This window comes from Pteropus medius, unplaced genomic scaffold, assembly GCF_902729225.1.
Source record: "Pteropus medius unplaced genomic scaffold, Ma_sr-lr_union100, whole genome shotgun sequence".
Lineage (NCBI taxonomy): Eukaryota > Metazoa > Chordata > Mammalia > Chiroptera > Pteropodidae > Pteropus > Pteropus medius.
The window spans coordinates 1,471,859-1,494,572 of NW_024347793.1; the positions used below are offsets into that span (position 1 = coordinate 1,471,859).

Here is a 22,714-nt window from a genome sequence, read left to right on the forward strand (position 1 = left end):
TCCCCTGGCCCTCTCTCCATCCCTCTCTGCCAGGCGGAATGGGGTTGGCAGCAGCAAGGCAGGTGCAGCCCGGGCTTGGTGCCCGCTGCTGCCAGGGCCGCCCCGGATTTGTGGCTGTGCCTTCTTTATCTGGGGCTGCAGCTGCCCCTTATCTTCTGGCTTCAGGACACGAGACTGGGATTAGGGCAGCCCGGGGCCAAGGACGTGAGATGGCAGGGCGGGCGGGCGGGCGGGCGGTGAGACCCAGTGCCCGGTGCCAGGGTGGCTGTGATGTAGGGCCGCTGAGCCTTGGTGCTTGGGGCTGCTGTGTGTGTGTGTGTGTGTGATTGTGTGTACACATTTACAGCTTTGGCTGCTGAGTATGAATGACTTGGGGGGGTCTGTGTGTCTACTGTATGTCCGTGTGTCTATTGTATGTCTGTGTGTGACTGTTTTCGTGGCTTTTGTATGTGTGTCTGGAAGTGTGTGATGGTGTACGCACATTTACAGCTGTCACTGCTGAGTACGCGTGCTTTGGGGTGTGTCTGTGTCTATCGTTTGTCTGTGTCTGTGTGGCTTTCGTGGTGGGGGGAGTCTGTGCCTCTGTGAAGCCAGGGAGCTCCTCCTTCCCCTCCCCCCATCCTCACAGGTATCTGCACAACCCCAGGACAGCCCTTCCCACTGCTCCCTCCCCCCAGCCTGATAGCTTTCCCAGCCTTGCTGACCTGGAGCCCCTAGGGACAGGACCCTTGACCTGTGGCCTGTGGCTGTGAACGGCCCTGTGGGGATGGCCAGCAGCCCTGCTTTTCCCATCCTCTCCTGGAACCTGCCGGCTCCTTCCCGCTGCACTCAAGTCTCGAGGGCTCCGTCCTGGCTGAGGCCATCCGGCTCTTTCTATGGTCCCTGAGGCCCTTGCTCTGACCCAAGCCAGGAGTGTGTGTCCAGCTGTGTCCCTGTCAACACCTTGAGGCTTCTCTGCCCACTCTTAGCATCGTCCAGCTCAGGGCGAGAATGGCTTTGTCACATCGAAAGCCCCAAGGCCCAGTTTTGGAGAGCCTCTTGGTGATATCACCCACCGCCGAGGGCCTGTGTTGGAGCCATTTCACAGATAGGGAAACTGAGGCCCAATGCTCTTGGTCACGTTGGGGGATGTGGCAATGTTCAGTGTGTAGAGATGGCTGATGCTCCGGCTAGGGACAGCTGGAGGGAAGAGGACATAGAGGGTGCCGGGCCACCTCCACCCCCACAGGGCTGGCCCCTGGGCGTCCTGGGGTGCAGCCCTGGGCCTGTGGGTCCTGGACCAGCTCCTGGCACTAAGATGGAAACTTCTCCACCAGCCAAGTCTATGTCTTGGCCAGCGGCTGCTGGCCTCCCACAACCTCCGACACTCCCCTTGGGAGCAGTGACTGCCCAGAGAGGGCAGGGGGCCAGCCCTGGGGGACAGGGGCGGAGGAGTGGCCTGGGGCAGTGGCTAAAAGTTTTAGAGTCATCCAGCCCCAGGTTTGAGCCTCTTCCTTATTGTGTGACCTTGAGCCACATCTTGATGTCCAGATCCTTGGGTTTCACAACTGCCAAGCAGGCACAGAGCAGGCTGGGGAGGGGAGGCGTTGCCTGGAGTTACCTGGGGGCAGCCATCCCGGGAGGCCATGAAGGAGCGGAACTAATTGCTGTGCAAACGCCAGGGGAAGGTGGCAGCGTCTGGGTTCCGGCAGCCCCTGCACTGGTCTCACCTCTGCCTCGACCCTGACTCCGGAGCCAGCAAGCTCAAATCAGCCACAGGAGCCAGGTGCCTGTGGGTATCCCATACTCCTGGCCGAGCCTCGTTTCCCACACATATGTGCCCTGGAGAGATCACAGTCCTGACCCATGAAGCTGCATTTTTAATGTGGGAGGTTCAAGGCTCTGTTCCACCCATCCTGCCTCACAGAAGCCCCAGTGTGGGACAAGGAAGGTTTAAAAATAAAGCATTGTAAATATCCGTGTTTCCTGCAATAGAGCCAGCCCCCGAGTCCCTCAGCCTCCCGGGCAGCCGGGCCCAGACAGACAGCTTCCTTGAGGGGGTTGGAGGCTGGCGGGTGGCGGTGCCCATGTGTGCCCCAGTTCCATGCTGCAGTGTGAGTCAGCCAGTGTGATGGGGTGTCTGTCTGTCATCGCCTGTCCACGGGGTGACAAAGTGTGTGGGTTGGTAACAGAGTGGCCAGGGGTGCTGGGTCGTGTGAGGTGACATAGTGGCGTGCGAGAGCGTCACACCTGTGCCTCATGTGATCAAGTGGGGCTGGCCCTGAGCAGGGCCAGGTGTCTGGGGACCTGAATGTGATGGGATGTCCTCCACACGTGTTTAAATCAGTATGTAGCCTGGAGTGTGACACACACAGGCCCATGGTGGAAGTGGGTGGGGATCCTGGTGTCTCCACCTCCTGTCTGCCGTCCTCCCCACCCTAGAGGAAGAACTAAGTCTTTCAAGTCACTGTTGCCAGGGCAACTGTTTTACGAGCATCCACATGGTGGGCACATGTGCATGTGCCGCTCCCCATGTGTCTGCACGCCCCCCCGCCCCAAGGCCCCCAGCTGTGGGGGGGCACAGGCGGTGTGGGGTGAGCGGGAGGCAGCCGAGGGGCCCCTGGTGACAGCTTAATGTGGCTGACCCGGTGGGGGTGGGCTTCTGGCAGGGCTTCGTGTGTGCAGGGGGGCTGTGCCTCTCAGATCGGCTCAGTGTGTGTGCACATGCGACAGTGTCTCCGTGATCCCTGTGCATGTGTGGCTGTGGTGCTTGGGATAGCGTGTGAGTGTCACGGGTTTTAGTGTGACAGCGTGTGTGCATGCTGTGTGTGTGCTAGTGTGTGTCCCGGCACTAGGCAGCATGGGAGTATGTAACAGTGTGCCAGGTGTGTGTGTGCACCAGAAACCCTACTCCACTGCCTGCAGCTACCGTAAGGGCCAGTGTGCAAATGCGGTGTGTCTGTGTCTCTAGGGGAAGTGCGTGTGTGTGCGTGTTAGGGGCAGTGTGAGCTTCGTGTCTGTGTGGATGAGTAATGTCTGAACGAGGGTGAAGTAAGGGCCCTGGCATGAGTGTGTGTGTGTGTGACCGCGGTGTGCGTGTGTTTGAGAATGGCGCTGTTCTCATAAGGGTGTCCCGGTACATGTGGGAGCTGTGGCGGGGGCTGTGACCCTGCCTGAAAAGGTTTGGAGATCTGTTTGTGTGAGTGGCCAATGGGGCCACGCCCTTCCCTCCTGGAGCGGGTGTGCGTGTCGTTGGGAGTGAGCACTTAACACCAATAATGAAGGACACTTGGACATTGCTCACCACGCGCCTGGCACGGGTCCTTATACTTACTCAGTCCTTCCTACAACCCTTGAGGATCTGCTAATAATATAGATGGGGAAACTGAGGCACAGAGAGACGTACTCGCCCAAAGCCACACAGAGCACAGGCTTCCGTCCTATCCATGCTGGGCTGGGACCCGGCAGCCAGGGCACCGCCACTTTTCTGACCCACGCTAACCTCACAGCGTCCCCAAAGTCACATTTCCGCCTACACCCCGCTTGCATGTGTACTGCACTCTGCGCACACCCATGCGTCCCGTACCCGCATGAGCCCGCTTACGGCAGGTGAGGCTGCCCGATTGTCCCCCATCACCGCGTACACTGCGCAGTAGTGCAAGGCCCCGGGGGTGTGTGTGTGTTGGGAGTGGGAGTGGATTCAAGACGGCCCTAATGCTCACACAGACCCCTGGGCTGCTAGGCGCAGAGGAATGCAGGCGGCCCAGGCTAGAGCAAGGGGGGCCCCAAGAAATTAAGCAGCAGAGGTGAGAAACCCAAGCGCCCGGCCTCAGGAACGCAGGCTGTGACCGGGACCGCGCGGGGAGGAGCCTGAGTGCGGGTGCTGGGGGCGGGGCTGCAGGGCGGTGTTTCCCGGTAACTAGGCCGGGGTGGGCGGGGCTACCGTGGTTCCAGCCCCGCCCGCCCCGCCCCTCCGTCGCCCCCCGAGTCAGATCGGGCCGCCAGGGGGCGCTTTGAGAACGCAGAGCCGTGGGGAGGGGTCCCCGAGGGTTTGGGCTCGCTGGCTGTTAGGGAGTAGAGCGGGGTCGTGACGCCCGGGAGGGCGCCCTCGGGAGCCGTGGGCGGGAAAGGGATCCTCCGCAGGGCTCCGAGGCCAGACTGCAGGAAACTGCCATTTGATGGGGGCGCTGTGGACAGCGGGTATCGTGTTTAGTCTTAGAGCATCACTTACTATCTTAGGGAAAATGTTTGGGTCTCAGTTCTCTAGAATGGCTTTCTGAGAAGGGGCTTCATTAGCTTTCTGGAAAGCGGACGTAGGGCGGGATCGGGGGCCCCACAGCCCTCAGGGGGTAGGGTAATTGTGGGCCGCGGTCACCGCCGTCGGGGGGAGTGCGGTGACTCTTAATTGCTTGGAGGGGGACCTAGAGGGCGTCTTGGGGGCCTGGATTTACGCACGATGTGCTGTCTGGGTCCCTGGAATGGGGGTGGGAAACAGCTAATTGAGAGGGCGCTGCTCTGGGAGTTCCTTTGAGGGGCTTCCTCCTGAGGGGACTTCTTGGGGCCTTGCTTTCCGAAAGGGGAGCAGACCGGCCCCGGGGATCTGACACTAAGGCCAGCTCCTCAGTGCAGTGGGAGACGCTGAGAGCCGCGGGCACTGGCGTCGGGGCGCTGTGGCTCTTATCTTGGGGAAGGGTCCCCGCTTTCCCATTGGAGAGCCGCTGGGCTTTCCGGGGCCCGGGGAGATAGCCGTCTAGGGGATGCTGTGGCTCCCGAACTCCTGTCACCTGCGCTCCTCGGGCCCCCTCGGGCGGAGGCGGGGCGGGGGCGGCTCCCGTCCCGGGAAACCCGAGCCACCGCCCGTGGCCCCGCCCCCGGCCCCGCCCCCGGCCCCGCGCCGGCCGAGCTGTCCGCGGCGGGAGCGGCGGAGGCGGCGGGAGAGCGCGCCGTGGAGCCGCTCCGAGCGCCCGGGCCCCTCGCGCCGCCGCCCCGGAGCCTCGCGCCGCGCACCGCGGTCGCCCGCGCGGTCCGTTGCCCTCTGAGCCGCGGGCCGTCCAGGGCACCCCCAGCCCCAGCCCCCGCCGCACCGGGATGGCCGCAGCCCGCCGCTGAGCGAGCCCGGGGGGGCCCCATGGGCCGGCCCGCGCCGCGCCCCCCCCGCGGCCGCCCCCTCCGACCCGGGCTCCCCCGGGCGCCGCGGGCCCAGGCGGCCCGGATGGCGGTCGCGGCGGCAGCGGCAGGGGCTGGGGCCGGCGCGGGTGGCAGGCTCGGTCGCCACTGACGGGCAGTCGGGCGTCCCAGCAGGTAAGCAAGCGCGAGCTGGGGGCCCACAGGGGATCGGAGTGGGGGAAGGACCAGCCCCATGAACAGGAGTTTGGGGGGCTTTCAGGGGCTAGGGGTAGACCAGTAGTTTACCTCGTCGAGCCGAGAACCTGCGCGTGAGGGTGGGGCCAAGGGGCAACAGGTCCGCGCGTGGTGGGTCGGGGTGGGGAGGGCAATCTTAAGCGCTTCTCCATGGCAGGATCTGGCGGGGTGTTCTCTGTCCGACGGGGCGGGCGCGCCTCCGTCTCCTCCGACCCCCATGTGTACGTCTGAAGAGGGGTGGGAGCGGGGGCAGCCTGCAAGAGGACGAGCCCCCGACACCCCTTCTGCCTTGTGGTCCACGAGGGGCCGTGGGGGCACCCGGATCCCGCAGCCCCTGCGCAGGGGGCTGCCGTCGCGGCCCAGCTGCGCGCAGAAGTAAACATCTGTCAGCGGCGCGTTCCGGCCGCGTTCCCTGCGCGCCGCCGCCGCCGCCGCCGGGGACACGGTGTCCTCCGGTAAGGGCCTGGCTCTCTTGGCTCCTGGAGCCGCCTGTTCAGCCACAAGAGGGCGCGAAACCCCTTTTTTTGGGAGGGGGGGGTCCCTTAAGGGCAAAAACCGGTTTTGAAGGAGAGGGGGCTGTGCCTCCCTTTCTCACTCTTTAAAAGAGGCATTCTCTCGCTCAGGGTAGTCTCAGATTCTCCCAGGAGATGTGGTTTAGGGGTTAGGAGTCACAGGCCAAGCAAGAGGTCTGCAAACAGTAGGCAGATTGAGGTGGGACTGGAGAGAGAGGCGGCCCCTCCCGGAGGGTGCTGTCACCACTGCCCCCTCCCCAGCAAGCACTAGGATGCATCCTGGTGCCACTGGCCCTGCTCAGCAGGCCTGTGGTTACCTGCAACCCTAGGCTGCCAGCCCAGATCTGAGGAGCAGGGCCAGGGCCCTGGGAGGGGGCTCAGGAGGCCAGACCCCTGGCTTCCCTCACTCCTGCCTGCCCGCCCTGCCCTCTCCCTGCCCAACAGCCTTCTCTCTGTGTTCCATGACACTCTTTGTCTGTTTTCAAGTGCCCCAGGCTGAGGAAGCCCCAATGGGGCGTGACTGGTCTAGGCGGATGTCAGTGAAGGGAAGACTCCCAGCTTTGCCAGCATCTCCCCACCCCCAGCCCACCGCCTTGGGGCCCTTCAGACACCCCTCCCAATCCCAGGACTTCTGAGGTTCGGGGTTCCAAAGCCACTCCTAGGCCTTCTAGCCCACCCCCACTGAGCTGCACAGAGCTAGTTCTGGGGGTGCAAAGAAGAAAAGCAAACATCGCCCCTCTGCAGCTGGGCACACTGTCTGAAATCTCACCACCTGTGCTTGCCCCTCAAATTTCAGGCCTCAGTTTTCAGGGAGGAGCAGAGGATGTAAAGCGTCTAGGGCAGGAGAAGGAACCAAATAGTTTGCAGTGAGGCACAAGGACACAAGAGATTGTTTCAACAAGTGTTTGTTGGACGGTAGTGGTACAGCTGTTTGATGTCAGAGCTCTTGAACCCTGTCCTTCAAGGGGGACAGACTTAGACCCGCGGTGAGCCCAGGGTGAGGAACAAAGGCTCTACCTTAGGGTAGGGCTGTCAAGGAAGACTTCCTGGAGGAGGGGCATTGGAGCTAGGGCTGTGAAAGATGAGTAGGAGTTTTCTAAGTGGGAACAGAGCATTCCAGGTGGTGGAAACTGCACAGGCAAAGATCTGGAGGCATGAAAGACGAGGATGGCTGTTTGTGGCAAATCCAGGGTGCCGGGGTGAGTGGAGGAAGGAGAGCCTGTTCTGAAAGATTGGCGGAGGGAGCAGAGAGGCATTCAAGGGCAGATTCCTGGAGGTGGGGGCTGGAAATACGGAGTAGAGAGGAACGGGTCTTTAGTGCATCTGGCATCCCTGGGCTGGGCCATCTCTGCTGAGGGGCTGTGAGATTCCTCTGCAGATATATCTTTCCTGGTCTCGAAGGGTGGGTCACAGGGACCCGGGCAGGAAGAAGTTAGAGGAGGAGCCCCCGCTGGCAGCAGGGGCATCTCCCTTTCCAGTTGGGGAAACAAGCCCAGAGGGCACCATTGCTTCCTACATAGCTTCACGTGTTGGAGGCCCAAGGCGGCATTGGAACTTGGGGAGATGGAAAAGGTGACTCAGGTATCCTGTTTCCCAGGAAACCAGTGTTAGGGTTTGAGCTGTGCCTAGGGTCTGTGCCTTGGTTTCCCCTTCTGTCAGATGGTGAGCTCTGCATCATGTCGTCCTGGCTAATCCCGGAGGGTCCGCACCCCTCAGGCCACCCGCTGGGCCCCACGCCAGCTGCTCAGCTGTGCCAGGCCTCCTCAGGCTGCTCCCGTTATTGCACCCCAGGGAGCCCCCTCCCACTCGCCCCAGATGCCTGCGGGGCCAGCCCCAGACCAGCCAGGGTGGTCACAGTGGGAATTTTACAGCCCACCCACCCACACTCCTCGCCCCAGCCTCCCTGAGTCTGCCCTGTGCGGCAGAGACCCACGACCAAGACCACAGCCCCAGGCGCTGGTGGGGATGGAGGTCTGACCTCCCTGACCTTGCAGCCTTGCATAGTCCCTGGCCCCGTTGCTGTGGTCAGTCCCCGCTCCCAGCCTTTGCTTCTGCAGTCCCCTCCACCCAGGATGCTCTCCAGATCTTCACCTGGTCTTAGTTCAAATGCTGCCTCCTCTGAGAAGCACTCCATGACCACCCAATCTCGAAGCACCCCAAGCCACTATGGCTTCACCTCGTTTTATTTTTGTTTTTACACCGTCAACATCTAAATAACCATATTTATTTATTTACCATCCGTTGCCCTGATTGGACAGCAAGTTGGCAAGGATGGGGCCCAGGGTGGCCTCGGTCGTCCTGAGTTCCCTGCCTGGCTCAGCACACAGCAGGAGCTCAGAAAGCATTTGCTGGTTTAACGTGTTGGGGGCAGAGCCCAGGCTGGCAGTCCGGGCTTTCTGCCATGTGGCTCCTGTATTTACTTGCTAGCTCTGCTCTGCTGTGTGTCTTTGAGGAAACCTGTCACTCCCCTGGAACTCAGTGCCACCTTCCCCCAGACAGCAGGGCCCAGCACCCCCTCCCGTCCCCTCCCCTTCTGCTACCCCTCTTACCCAGAGCTCAGCAGTTGTAAGGGCACTGGGAGAACAAGTCTGGAGTCGGACCCGGGTTCAGCCACAGCTCAGCCACTTATCTGAGCAAGTCACTCTGCCTCTCTGAGCCTCCGTTTTCCGGCGTGGGAAACGGGGCTAACAACATCTCTTCCAGGGACTGCAGGGAGGAGCCAACACGTGGCGAGCACGAAGCAGGTGCCCGGCACCGGATGAATGGGATGGCCAGCAGTGCCGCGTTCAGCTCTCTGTTGTTGCTGGAGAGGCCGTCTGGTGCCGTGGCCATGCAGCGGGGACGGGCTGTTGGGGCTGGGTTTTGAGGCATGAGTAGGAGTTTACCTAACCACTTGTGTTCAAATTTCGGCTTGCCCATTTATGGGCCGTTTGACCCTGGACAAGCTACTTCACTTTCTGGGCCTCAGTATTCCCATCTACAAAATGGGGATAAGACAGCCCACACCTGGCTGCGAGTCGTGAGGCATAAAGTGCTTACACCAGCAGTGTTGTTCACGCGGGTCAGTGTTAGCGCTTGTTCCTTTACTGCTATCACAACCAACGCAGTCCTCCCCAGAAGTCACTCTGCACGTCCTTCGGCTGCACTTCCGTGAAGACAGACCCAGAGCCCCTGGAGACAAGCTCAGGAGCCGAGACTTGATCCTCAGAGTAGCAGGGAGCCATCGATAGTGCTAGTGGCTGGGCAGCAGGCAATTCTGGGTTGGGGAAGAGGAGGGGAGGCTAGGCCCCCGCCTCTGGCCAGGCCTGGAAGGGTCAGCTACGGGTGTCTGCGACTGCACCCTGCCATAAGGCCGTCCCACAGGCTGGCCCCTGGCCCCTGGCCCCTGCAGATGCGACATCAGAACCAGCTGTGCTAGCCAGATGTTCCTGGTTTACCCCCAGATGTGTGTCGCCAGCTCGCAGCTGCCCTGGCCTCCCAGTCCCCACCATGGGGTGGGGCCTGGCCCTGGGGCCCTCTGAGGGAGGGGGCACATTTCTGTGGGCTGTGGAATTTGTTTCTTGTCTTGCATAACCATTGAGTCTTGCCTTGAGAGAGACCCAAGTCCCAACTGTCACGAGGCCTCAGTTTCCCTATCAGCGGAACCCCAGGGAACCCCCAGGGGCCATCTAGGGGGAAGGAGACAAGCAGCACTGCCCAGCTGTCAGCCCTGGAGCTATCAGCACTGAGGGGGAAACAGAGGCACAGGCATGCAAGTATGTGTGTCTGAGGGCTGGGCCCAGTGGCTATCATCAGCCGCGTCTGCAGGACTTCATTGAATTAAGTGGCCCTCCAATTGAGGGAGGTTGTTCTGGGCAGTCTGTTGTACAGATGGGGAAACTGAGGCCCATAGGCGGGGAGGAGCGTAGGTCACCCAGCCCAGAAGAGGCAGAGCAGGGATCCGAACTCGGTTGCCTGGAGCCCACGTGTCGCGCCCACAGACACTCACCCTTGAGTATGCGGGCCACCCCTACGTCCGCCCACGTGGCTTCACAGCTTTGCTCGCTCTGCCTGTGGGAGTGACGACAGCCCCACCGTCCACTCAGTCAAGCTCTCCCAGGCCCTCCCTGGCCTTCCCATAATGCTGGGTGGCCCCCTTCAGACACTCTCTGAAGACGAGGAAACCAAGTTACAGGGCCAGGACATGGCCAGGACTGAGGTGGAAAGGGAGTGCACATGGAGGGGACAGCACACAGCACAAGCATGGAGACTGGGGAGCCGCAGCCAGCTCACGCCTTTGTGAACAGAATTGTTGAGATAATCCAGCCCAGCCTGCCCCTCCAGAAACCCCCAGTCCGGAAAAGACAGAGGTGGACATCACACCATGCTTCAGGGCTGGGCGGGAGGGAGGGACCTGCGGCCAGGATGCCAGGATAGGAAGCAGGGAAGGCTTCCTGGAGGAGGGGCTTTAGGAGCTACAGCTTTGAAGGATGAGGTGTTTGCCCAATGGGGACAGGCCCCGATACCAGGCCTCCCCCAGACCAGAGGGATGAGTGGCTGGAGGGTGGGTCCCATCTCGTCCTTCCTCTCCCTGAGAACAAGCACGATGCAGGTGCCTCGCGGAGGCCTGGAGCTTTGCAGAACCGAGGCTGCTAACCCTGGGAACAGGTATGCCTGGCGAGTGTTCCCTGGGAAGCTCTGTGGAAAGGCGTAGCCCCAAGGTGTTGCCTGGGTACCAGGATAATGAGCAGCGTTTCCTGGCACCACAGAGGAGGCTGCCAGAAACACCCACACCCCCTCACCGTGACTGTCTGCACCTTGGACGATTGGAAGGGCCTGCCTGGCTGGGTGTCTTCGGGCTGCTCATTGCCACTCTCTGAGCCTCAGTTTCCCCTTCCTCCCCGCCCTAGTCTTGGGGATTCTGTGGCCTCCAGCTAGAGGTGGAGGTCTAGCCTCGACCCCTCTTGCTGCAGCTGAGATCAGTGTGGCCTCCAAGAAGGAAAGGGGTGCCCTTCCCTTGGCAGTGAGGACTCTGGGCTCTGGACACTGTCTGAGGGCGGGGAAGGGCCCACCAGCCAGGCCCTGTCTGGGCAGTGTGGGACGGGTACCAGTGGTCAGTGCGGGTCATTCTGCGTCCTCTGCTTGCACACGCTTCACTGTCAGCCCACTGTGTCAGTGCCACTCAGCGTTTCCCCGGGACTGCAGCCGAGGGCCCAAGAGCACTGGGGGTGCGTTTACGTGTGTGCCCCTGTGCATGTGAGCCTGTAGCCGGAATGTGGGAGTCGCACTAGTGTGTGAACATGGTTGTGTTCAAGTGTGATCGTATTTGAGTGTAGTATAAAACACCCTAGTGTAGGAGTGTGAAACACAAGAGCATCTACACACAGTAGTGTTCAAGTCTGTCATAACATATGAATGGAAAAATGCCCAAGCGTGTGAGTGCAAAACACTAGTGAGTGTGGAAATGTCCGAGTATGTGGGTGTAAGGTTGAGTGTGATCATGTTTGAGAGTAAGTGTGAGAATTCCAAGTATGTGTGATAGTGTTCAAGTGTGTGAATGTGAGGTTTCCATGTGTGTGAAAATGTCCAAATGAATGACTATGAAAACACTGGGCGTGTAAGTGGTATACGGTGTATGCAAGAACGAGAACGCTGGGTGTGAGTGGCTGTGAGCCCCAGGTGTGCTCTGAGGGAACCCGCCCCCAGGTCGAGGCCTCCGTGATACACACACACCTGGCTCCTCCCCCGTGCCCCCTGCCACACCCGCACCACCCCTCCCGGTCAGGTCCGTGCCAGAGACAAACCAGTTGGGTGACCCCCTTACAGAAAGGCCCATTGTTAACTGACGCTTATCAGTCGGTTTGCTGGGCCCCTCCACCGTCAGCCCCCTACACTTCCCTGCCCCCCATCACAGCTCTGGGGGGGTCTGCCACTCCAAGGCCACTGGGGGCTCCTGTGGCCGGGCCATCTCTGGCGTGGTGTCTCGTGCCCCTTTCAGTCTCCTCGTAAGCCTTTAGCAGAGACAGGACCAAGGCCTGGTGCTATGCAGAGGCCTCGTTCCAGCCTAAGAGGGAGACCGAGGCACACTACTCCAAGACTTGGCTGTGGGGCAGGCAGGGTGCTGGGGTCCAGAGGAAGCCATGCCCAGCTGCGTCTTGAGCCTGGGTGGGTTTCCCTGCCCATCTGCCCCTCCCCGGGGCTGAGGCCACCAGAGTTCCAATCTCAGCTTTGTTACCTTGGGCAAGTCACAACACTCTAGGCCTCAGTTTCCCCATCTGTGAAATGGGGATAAGGAATCCTGAGGTTGAAATGACTATGTTGTTCATAAGATGGGATCTGGCATAAAGTCGGCGCTCATTAGGGGTGGGCACCTGACAAATGCAAAGGCTGACCTCTGCTTGCTGCACGACCTTAAGAATGACATAGTCTCACGACCCGCCCCGTCCCCTCCTTGCCCTCCCCTTTGCCCTCTGTTCCCTGTGCACATGAGTGGGCTCCCTGTCCCTTCAACACGCCAGGCCTGGCCCTGCCCAGGGCCTTGGTCATGCTGGGCCCTCAGATCTCCAGGCTGGCCCAGGATATATTCACACCCCCTCATGTCTGGGGGCTTTTTCCTTCCCACCACCAACAGTAACAAAAGCTGTGATATCAACTAGTGGCAAGTCCTAGGGGGTACTCCATGGCATTTGCTCCCAAGCAAGCACAGCCTGTGCGGTATGTGCTGTGTCAGAGCTAAGTGCCCTTGAACAAGCCTCTCCCTATCTGTTTTGTGCCTCGGTTTCCCTAGCTGTAAAATGGAGATAATAGCTTCCCTTGTGGGCTCAGCACTAGGTCTGGCAGACAGCAAGTGCTTAATAAATGCCCAGTGTTACTGTCCGGTGGGTGTAGGTCCTTTGCTGTCACATCCATGGGGCTGGAGAGGCGCTGCGCGTAACCACAGGCAGGGCTCAGCCTATGCAAATGACATGCAAATCACGCAAACCTCAGTCAAACCGCTCTGCCCACCCGCAAGCAGCCTGCACTACCCGAGGTGCGCGCGTGGGGGCGCCCGGCACCCCGCGGCCCAGTCCTGGCGCTGACCTGCGCCCAGCCTGGCTTTCAGCTCTGCGTGTAAATGTTTACACCGGGCCAGTTGCCAGACCCCGCGCAGGCCGACACCAGGCAGCCGGGTGGGGGAATGTAAACGCGGGCTGCGGGCCTGCTGGGTGGCATGGAGCTGCTAGGTCACGGTTAAGGAGGGGGGTTGGTGCACGTGGGTTGCTAGACACCTACTGTATGCACGAATCACGATGCTCCCGGGCAGTCATGGCATGGCGTGTGTAGTGGGGGATGCTCAGGGCCCGGGGTGGGGGGCTGTCGGGGGAGGCTTTATGGCGGAGGCCCTGTCGGAAGGGAAACTGAAAGGGAAATGGGAATAGGGAGAGAGGAGAGTGTTTGGGGTGGAAGGGCGCGTGTGCAAAGCCCTGGAAGTGAGCTGAGCACCGTTTTGCTTTATCGCTGCCGATGTCTGGTCATCAGTTTATCTGTTTGGAAAGAAAACACAGGCTGAGAGGGGCAGGAAGTCACTCCAAAGGACATCTGTATGTGGGGAACAAAGCCTCAGCCCCATAGTTCCTGCCTCCCAGACTATTCTAAGCACCAGCTCTCCTTGCCACTCTTGTCCCACAGTGCCCCCTGCTGGGAATGCTCTCCTCTTTCATTCTTCCCCTAAAGTCACTGGGCTCCAGCCACCCTAGCCTCCTGGCTGGATTGGCCAAGCTTGGTTCAGCCCCAGTACCTTTGCACGGGCTGTTCTCTATGCTTGAGATGCCACTCTCTTCTGCCTGGTCAACTCCTATCTTTGTTTAAGTCTCAAATTCAATTCTCAACTTTCCTCAACTTTCAGGTAAACACTCTGGGACCTCTAGTTGGGGGCAATTCCCTGTACTCCTGGCAGAGCGCCCACCCCCTCCTTGGTAGTGTTCGTCACAATCGTGTTCAGTAGTTCCTTGATGAATTATGTCTGTTATTGATCATTAAGCAGAAGTGGTTCAAAATCAGGGGCCCCACTGTGTCCCCAGTGCCTGGCCCTGTGCCCATTTCTTGCCTGACAGACGGAGGCCGTCTGACCACCCCGTGCCCGCAGGCTGAGGATGCAGCGCTGGAAGGCGGCGGCCTTGGCCTCAATGTTCTGCAGCTCCGTGCTCTCCATCTGGATGTGTCGAGAAGGCCTGCTCCTCAGCCATGGCCTTGGACCTGCATTAGCCCCACTGCGCCGGCCACCTCGAACCCTGGATGCCCGGATCGCTCGCCTGGCCCAGTGTAAGCTTTGCCCCAGTCTTGGGTCAGATACCTCTGACACTGGGGCAGCCATACTAGGGGAATTTCAGGCATTGGAGCTGGGCCACAGAGGCTTTTTTTAGATGGGGCGAAGGGAGGGTGCAAATCCCCTCAACGGTCTGGCAGGGAGGGGGGATGGCTCCTGGGAACTGGGGTCTTTCAGCTCAGCTGTCATAAGGAATTAAGCTCTGGCCCTCAGAGACCAGAGGACCAGATGGAGATTAGACTTGGGAACCTGGCCTGGGTGGCCCCTGCAGTGCAGCAGGGTGTGGGGTGAGAGGGAGGCTGGAACCAAAGCCCAGTGACCTACCCGGCTGGACAGAGACCAAGGGATGGGGGAAAGAGAGGGAGACCTAGAAACAGTTAGGGACCTACACATGGGGAAGGAGACAGAGAGAGAGAGACACAGAAACAGAGAGACAGGGCGGGAGAGACAGACATGAAAAGGCAGGGAGGCAGAGAAATGGAAATGGCCACCCATGGAGAATGGCCACCTGGCCCAACTCCCCACTCGCCCCTGGCTCCTGCCCTCTGCAGCTTCTGACCTCGTGGGCCTTGACCTCGTGTGTGTGCCCATGTCCACATGTACAGCAAGTGCGAGCAGCAGGGATCCCCATGTGCCATTCCAGTCCACATAACCCTGTCTTGGCTTCGCAATGGAAAAGGGTGGCCTATGGCAGGGCTTCACCTCCACCCCCATGCTTTACCTAAAAGGTGGCAAAGTCCTTCCCAAGACACTGGGTCCCAGAGACCCGGGTAGAGCTTCAAAAGCCAGCAATCCAGGACCTGAAGGCGAAGCATCCACCACCAAGGAGGCTCTTGGCCCGTAGCGGGTGCTGGTCAGTCCTGATCGTGTCCCTGGGCCCAGCGGTACTGATGAACAGGAGTGGCCGCCGATTACCAAATGCCTAATGTTCTAGGCCCTGGGATATGAACTGATGGTGGAATTTCAGGCTTAGGAAGGAAGGGCGGGGAGCAGATCTATTCATCTTGCGTCCAGAACTGGTGGACATGGCCGAGCCTACTGGAGGGAGGCAGGGACAGAGACACTAAAAGATCATTTGCTGTTTATCTGAAATTCAAACTTATTTGGGCATCAGTATTTCATCTGGAAACCCCCAGAATAACTCTCTAGATGGACATCTTTGGGGTGGGCACACTAAATGCTAGAATTTTAGGCACCAGAACTGAGCTAGTCTGGAATCCAACCTCCGAGCAGCCATTGCTGGCATTCCCAGCGCTGCCCCTGGGCTACAAGAACTAAGAACAAGTTGTTCAGGTGCCTCCCACTCTGCACCCTCCAAGTCCCAGCTCCAGCTCCAGCTCCTGCCGCAGCCCAGCCCAGCCCAACCCCAGCCCCTTCCCTACCCCATCCCATCCCAGCCCCGGCTGGACTCTGCAAGCACACTGAGGAGACACGGAAACTGAGCCACAGAGCAGGGCCATCACCCACCTGAAGCTGCACAAGACCGACAGTGGCAGATCTCTGCTTTCTGAGACCCTCTGGGGAACAAACACCCCCCCAAGGTGACAGACAGCCCCTCCCCCTCGGGCCTCCCATAAGCTATTTCTTTTGACAGCCAGGTGTGCCAGCCTTGACGGTAGGCGGGGCTAAACTCAGGATTTCCTCTCCCAGCTACAAGTGTGACAGCAACTTGTCAGGGGCTGGGAACCCCCTGCCTGCCACTCCAAAGTCTGCACTTCTCTCCTGGGACTGCGGTGAAAAACAGGTCCTCGAATAAAGTCATTTCCTTGAAAATAATTTTGTTATAAAGTCGATGGGATGCCGTAAGAACGGAACTCTTATTTATATCGATTAGCCTTTGGTAGAATTGGTTTTGTTACTCGTTGTTTCGCCACAGTCCCAAGAACCTATTGATAGTGTTAAGTGAGGACTTACTGTACTGGGGCAGGGCCAGCCCCTGGGAAATAAACTTAGGCTACCGGGCCCTGGGAGTCTGGGACTGAGGGCACCTCCCGGCAGCTGTGCGAGGAGAGGGCTGGACTTGGGCCAAACCTAGGCACTCGATGGAAGCGGGAAGGATGCTGTCTGGGTTTGTCTCTCTGTCTGTCTCTCTCTGTCTCTCTCTGTCTCTCTCTCTCGCTGCCACCTGTCAGTGGTTGTGGCCTTGGCCAAGTCTCTGCTCCTTTGGGTGCCCAGATTCCTTATCTGTAGCATGGGGACCGCTGTAACAATAGCTGCTGCCACATCATGTGCTGGGGTCCCCAAACGCAGTCCTCAGTGCCTGCTGTTCCTCTGTGTGTTTTGAGAAGCTGGAACACCACGGGCTTCTGGATGAAGAAACCAAGGCCCAATACTCAGTGGAGCAGCAGGAACATGGTAGGGGTGTAGGTTGGAGGTTGTGAACAGCCCTGCGGCTCAGAGAAAACGTGGGAGCTTTGGGTGGGGAACCTAAAGAGTGAGTTAGAGACCCGTACAGCTCAGGGAAGGGTGAAGGGTTAGGGGCGTAGGAAGAAGCCCTCCAACGCTGGTCAGAGAGAGTGAGCCGGCTCCGAGCAGCCCAACATGCGAGCAGGGTCCAGACAGGCTGTTGGTAGCCTTGAGGGCCCAGGGTGGGGGTCTGGATATTCACCCGAGCAACACCACCCAGAGAGAGGGCATGGGCGGGAACGTGGGAGATGCGCTAGTGCCCCAGCGGCCCCGCAGCTGTCATTTTGGCAAGGGAACAGCGAGGGGAGGTGGCTCGGTCCCTCCCCCGCACTGACCCCCAACGCCTTCTCTCCCCCGCCCTCGCAGACCGTGCCCTGCTGCAGGGCGCCCCGGACGCGGTGGAGCTGCGCGAGCTGACGCCCTGGGCCGGGCGGTCCCCGGGCCCGCGCCGTCGGGCAGGGCCACGGCGGCGGCGCGCGCGTGCGCGGTCGGGGACGCGGCCGTGTGGGCTGCGCGAGCTCGAGGTGCGCGTGAGCGAGCTGGGCCTGGGCTACGCGTCGGACGAGACGGTGCTGTTCCGCTACTGCGCAGGCGCGTGCGAGGCGGCCGCACGTGTCTACGACCTGGGCCTGCGGCGCCTGCGCCAGCGGCGGCGCGTGCGGCGAGAGCGCGTGCGCGCGCAGCCCTGCTGCCGCCCGACGGCCTACGAGGACGAAGTGTCCTTCCTGGACTCGCACAGCCGCTACCACACGGTGCACGAGCTGTCGGCGCGCGAGTGCGCCTGTGTGTGACCCTACCTCACAGGGCCGGCCAGACGGCGGCCATTCCCTCCCCGCCCGCGAAAGCCCCGCCCGACGACACTCACCGTGCTGCCTGGCACACCGCGACAGACTGCCCTTGCGCGGGACACGCCGGCGAGGCTTCGGCACTCTCGCGATAACTGTACGGAAATAAAGTGTGGAACGTCGCTCCGCTGGTGGTTCTGCGCCCGGCTGTCCGCCTGTCGCGGGGCACGAGGGCGCGTGGCCAGGTGGCGCCATCTCCGGCGGGAAAGGCGGCATGCGTGCGGGTTCCGCCTGCAGGATGGCGCGACGCCCCCGCGCGCTTTCGGGGAAAAGGAAAGCGGTGCGACCAGGCTCCCGCTTCCGGGGTACCGAAAGGAAAGTGGGTGAACGGGGGCGCTGCCCATCGTCGCCTCCGTGCAGGGCCCTGTGCTCATTCCCAGCGTGTCCCCGTTCCCCCTCCACGCAACGTGTGATTCAGGGGACAGAAGTGTGAGAACGGAGGCAGGAAAGGAAGGTGCGGTCACTCTGCAGATGAGGAGGCAGAGGGCCAGGTGGGCCCTGATCTCACGACACGGCGGCATCCTCAGGCCGGCTCAGCCCCCGCCGGAGTGAACGCCGGGCCGCTGTCTCCTTTCACTAGCCAAGAATACATGCGCGCTGCCCATCTCCCTGAGGGGACAGGTCCGGGGCGGGCGCCAGGCCCCTCCAGCCCGGAACCGGCGCCTGCCAGGCAGAGCCCGTCCCTAGGGGTTTAGGTCCGGGGCAGGGGCGAGCATACGGCCCTGGCAGGAGCTCTACGAACGATTTACGACGATCCCCCACGGGGGATGGAAAATTCCGCGCAGTGTTTAGATTTGCTCGCGGTGACACCTTGATGCTTGGCAGGCCCGGGACGGTGTGGGCCGCTGAGTGCCCAGAGCCCAGGCAGGAATGGGCTGGTCCCCGCGGTCCGAGGAGGGGCGGGGAAGTGGGCGGTAGCTGCGAGCCCAGGGCTGGCACCCGAATGAAAGGCCAGAGGGCGTGTACCCCTCCCGTCCTGGCCCTCCGACTAGGGGCTCCCAAGGGAGCCTCCCCTTCCCTCCTTCACTGTTCCCCTGAACCGGCCTCCTCCCCTTTCCCACGCATCTGAGTCCAGCACCACGCTCTAACCACCACATCCTTTCCAGACCCAACCCTTGTCCGGAAGCTGGAGGGCTCGAATCGGAAGCTGCCAGGGGCAGAATCACCTAGCCAGGCAGGACCATCCCCCAGCTCCTTGCTCCCCGGGCCCCAGGTTGCAGCTAGAGTAACTCAAGGCAGCCAAGAGGTGGGACTTCCTGGGACCCCTGAGAGCAGGCCCCAGCCTGTGGGTGCTCTGCTTGGAAGGCAGTTTCGGGATCAAAGCTGGCTTGGGTCCCCCTCCCGCCCCCACAGTATTCTGACTCTGAGATGGGGGTGGTGGAGGTCTCCACTGTTTGAGCTGACTCAGGGTGGCACAAAGGACAGAGTGTCCAGATGCGGCAGAAGCCGAGCCTCAGTTTCTCCATCTTAGATGGCCCTGAGCCTCTAAGAGGGAAGTTACTGAGCCCAGGACCCATGGTGGGAAAATTGGCCTTGGAGCGTGGGTTTATGGTCCCTGATGTTTGGCTGCCTCAGAGTGTGTGTGCGTGCGTGCGTGTGCCTATCTGTGAGTGCGTGTGTATGAGTGTGCGCATGCACATGCTTTTCTGTGTGTGAGTGTGTGTGTGTGTGTGTCTGTGTATCCCCGTGAGGCATTCCCCAGATTTAACATCCCAACCACAGGGCTCTGGCTTAGCCCACCAAAGAACTGAAGCATAAACAGAGCTGTCCCCACAGGCCCCCGGGGCTGGGGTTCTCAGCAGCACGCACCACACACACACACACACGGCACAGAGACTGCCACCCACATGGGGCTTAGCAGACAGCATCACACGCAAACCCACAGCCCGCATGCTCACACGCTCATGTGTCATTCACGCTGGAACTGCACACTCAAAGGCACCCGAAGTCACCGGTCTTCTGAAAAAACACAACACTGGCTCTCGCATTCTGTCACACGTCCACGCACACACACGCTGCCGGCTCCACGCCCCACGTGATCGTCACCTGTCACAGACACTCAGCGCTCCCCCCGCGCCCTCCTTCCCGGGGCGGTCCCTGCCCTTCCCCTCTCCTTGCGCTGTGTAGGCGGTCCCTTTGTGCCAGCCCTGCCCCACGACGACCCCAAGACAGCCTGGACCCCACTCCGCAGCCCCTCAGAACCTTGCCCTACTGGTCGGCCTGAGGGGCTTGACCTCGAGGGGTCTTCCACTGGGGTTTGGGGGCGTCCTGGGCACCTCAGGCTGTTGAGCCGCATCCCTGACCCCGCCCACTCGAAGCCGTCAGCCCACCCCCAGTTGTGACAGCCGCACGTGTCCCCAGAGATCGCCAAGTGTACCCTGGGGAGCAGAGTCATCTGGAGTGGGAACTGCTGTTCTAAGATCAGGGAGGACACATCAGTCTTTGTCACAGCATCCCCAGTCGGGAAGTGGGGCCTTATTCCTTCCTGCCTGCTCCAAGCGCAGCTACACCAGCAATCCCCATCGCAAACGAACCCAGCAGAACCGTCGCCCATGTGGCGGACCCCGAGGCCAGTTCCCGAGCGGTGTGTCCTTGGTGGATGAGGTTCCCGCTGGCCAAGATCCCCCAGCAAGTGAGGCCCCTGGCAGGTGAGGCCCTGGAGCCCAGATTCCTGCCGATGAAGGTGCCCAGGAGATGAAGTCCCAGGTCAGTGAGCTCTCCAGCAACCAGAGTCCCCAGCAGGTGAGATTCCTGAACGCAGAGCTGGCTGGCAGGCGAGGCCCCGGGCTGCCGGCTCACGTGAACCAAGAGGCGATGCTGGGAACCGTCTGGTACCTGACTTCCTCTTGCAGCCGCCAGCAGGCCTTGCAGAACATGAGGTCCCAGCTGAAGGATCGAGGCCGCAGCGTCTCCCGCCAGCGGAAGTAGGTCAGGTAGCGGGCGTGGTCCCTGTCCAGCGCCAGCAGGTACTGGGCCAGCTCCTTGGGGCTCTGGAAGTCGTCGACATGGATGAAGGCGTCGGGCGGCAAGAACTGTTCGTAGTTCCTGCGCCCGGGGCCCATCACCACGGGCACGGCACAGGCCTGCAGGGCGTTCTTCCACAGCTTCTCTGTGATGTAGTCGGGGTGCAAGGAGTTCTCGAAAGCCAGGTAAAACTTGTACTGGGACAGCTGCTCGGTCATGAGCGCCCGGGGGAGCGGCCGGTGGAAGCGGCCGTACACGTCCACGTGGAGATGCACGCGGAGCTGCTGGTAGTAGCGTACCCGCTCTGAGTCGTGCCTCCAGTTGGACACCACCCAGGCCACCAGCTGGGTCTTGGCCGAGAGGTTGACTGGGGCACTGGCCGGAGGGCCTGGCCACGGCTCGAGCCAGCCGTATGGCGTGAAGATGTCTGAGTCTCTGCGGTAGGACATGGTGAGGTTGAAGTGTCCGTCCAGGGCCTTCAGTTGAGGGGAGTGGACAGGCGATTCCATGTTGAACCAGACCCAGCGCTGGCCCGGTGGCCTCGGGGACGGTGGGAGCAGCTCCTCTGGCCGATAGCTGACCTCCCGGTGATGCACGAGGACCGCGTCCGCCTGAGGGTACACGCTGCGGTTGGCGGTCAGCTGGCAGTCGGCCGTGCCGGGCCACAGGTCTGAGCAGCGGGACAGAGCCACGGGGGTGTTAAATGGCCACGTCCACAGCAGGAGAAGCAGAGGCGAGCGTGTCGGGGGCCCCGTGGTGGCCTGGCAGGGGCCCTCCCCGGAGGACACCCACCCAGCACACCCACTGGGAGCCGTGGGGGAAGGGCCTACTGCAGTGGCCTCCGACTTAGGGTTCTCGTCGTGGGACACACGCAGGTAGGAGAAGAAACACAGGGCCAAAAACAGCTGCAACAGCAGCCTGGGGAGATAATAGCGCCAGGGACATCGTATCTTGGCCCAGCCGAGTGGATCCATGGGTGAGAACAGCTGGAGGAGGGAGAGTGGAGAAAGCAGCACCGATTACAAATGTGATAACTCACGCCTGGGTGCACACGTGGCTCAGCAAAGTTAATATTGAGTCCACAGGTGGCACGGTCACAATCCCCATGTTACAGAGGAGAACACCGAGGCCAGGGCACTCAGAGCGAGGACATGAGGACACGAGGACACGGCACAGCTGGAATTCCAGCAGAAACAGTCCGACCCGGAGCCCGCTTCCTCCCAGCCGGGAGGCACGGCCTTGGGAGGGGTGCCCAGGGGAGGTGGGAGAGGCGCAACAGCTCCAGGGTCCCACCTTGACCCTGCCCTTTCCTAATATCTCCAGACCCTTCCCCAGTCTGGGGAGAAGACAGAGTGGGTTACAGGGGCTCCCAGTGCCTTGTTGAGGCATAAGTTTGCAGCTTCGCTGAGAAGGGTACAATGGGATTGGGCTTTGAGGGCAGTGTAGTAGCGCACCAGGGACAGCAGGAGCTGGGGGGAAGGGTGTTCCTGGCAGGACAAACAGGCGGTGCGAAGGCCTAGAGCTGAGAGAGCCTGGCCTGTTTGCAGGGGGAGCAAAGGAAGTGCTTAGGGGTGCCAATGTGAACTTGATTTTACATTTCCCGGGCGTTGCCGCTCACTAAGTGCTTAAAGACAGCCGCTCGGGCTCTGTGCTGGGTGATCCTGGGTATTCTGAGGTCTGGGTGATTTCTCTGCATTCCTGGTCCTTCCTGTCCCCGCAGGCGGCCATATAGTCCTCCCAGACCCCAGACCACACCACTGAGCAGCAATCTACGACCTTGGCTCTGCCCCGCTCCACTTCCTGCTGCCCTGGAGTGGCCCGTTTCACAGATGAGAAAACTGAGGCCCAGACACGTGTGTGCCTCCTGCCTCAGTACGCAGAGCGAGAGCATCGGGATCCCGAACTTCAACTCTCCCTGTTAACGTGACGGCTAAATTCTCCCCCATGTGGCTGGTAGAGCGCAGTCGCCAGCCCGGCACCATCCCGTAGAACTTTCTGCGACCAGGGAAGGCTTCTACGTCTGCACCATCCCAATCTGTGGCCACCAGCCCGGTTCGGCTACTGAGCCCTTGCGATGTAGCTGTTGTGTCTGAGGAGCGGACTTGGTGATGCTCATTTAATGTCAAAACCAGAACCCTCTCCGATAGGTCAGAAACAGCTTCGAAACGAAATCGAACCCAAACGACGTCTGCTTCTCAACTCAGGGACTGGCAAATGCCTGCATACACTTGGAACACCGTGAGTGTTCACGTCTGCCGCTTGCTCTGTGTGTGTTGCGGTCTAAGTACAGACCCAGTGTCTCTGAGGAAAACTAAGTGTCCGCGTTAGCTGTGCTGCCAGAAGCGGGCGCCGGAGCCCCAGGA

General features: G+C 60.8%; 2 protein-coding genes across 4 annotated transcripts; one reads left to right on the forward strand and one right to left on the reverse strand.

Annotated features, from left to right (window-relative positions):
• Positions 1 to 5,169: 5,169 nt before the first annotated feature.
• On the forward strand, positions 5,170 to 17,510 carry NRTN (neurturin). 3 transcript variants are annotated; one of them, XM_039878470.1, is made up of 3 exons: positions 5,170 to 5,280; positions 13,925 to 14,132; positions 16,909 to 17,510. In XM_039878470.1, the coding sequence occupies exons 2-3, from the start codon at positions 13,964 to 13,966 to the stop codon at positions 17,331 to 17,333; spliced, it is 594 nt and encodes a 197-aa protein (XP_039734404.1). In that variant the 5' UTR covers positions 5,170 to 5,280; positions 13,925 to 13,963; the 3' UTR covers positions 17,334 to 17,510. The 3 variants fall into 3 exon arrangements, with proteins under 3 accessions (XP_039734404.1, XP_039734405.1, XP_039734403.1); XM_039878471.1 differs by having other exon boundaries at positions 5,220 to 5,280; positions 13,892 to 14,132; XM_039878469.1 differs by lacking the exon at positions 5,170 to 5,280 and having other exon boundaries at positions 5,520 to 14,132.
• A 2,372-nt stretch (positions 17,511 to 19,882) lies between these two features.
• Positions 19,883 to 21,325, reverse strand: LOC120615429 (3-galactosyl-N-acetylglucosaminide 4-alpha-L-fucosyltransferase FUT3-like). Its single transcript, XM_039878467.1, has one exon. It carries the CDS (start codon positions 21,323 to 21,325, stop codon positions 20,183 to 20,185), a length of 1,143 nt encoding a protein of 380 aa, XP_039734401.1. The 3' UTR covers positions 19,883 to 20,182.
• Between the last annotated feature and the right edge of the window lie 1,389 nt (positions 21,326 to 22,714).

Coding starts and splice junctions, on each gene's coding strand:
- NRTN (XM_039878470.1), top strand. CDS start 13,964: ATGCAGCGCTGGAAGGCGGCGGCCTTGGCCTCAATGTTCTGCAGCTCC. Junction 14,133..16,908: donor GATCGCTCGCCTGGCCCAGT/GTAAGCTTTGCC, acceptor CCGCCCTCGCAG/ACCGTGCCCTGCTGCAGGGC.
- LOC120615429 (XM_039878467.1), bottom strand. CDS start 21,325: ATGGATCCACTCGGCTGGGCCAAGATACGATGTCCCTGGCGCTATTAT.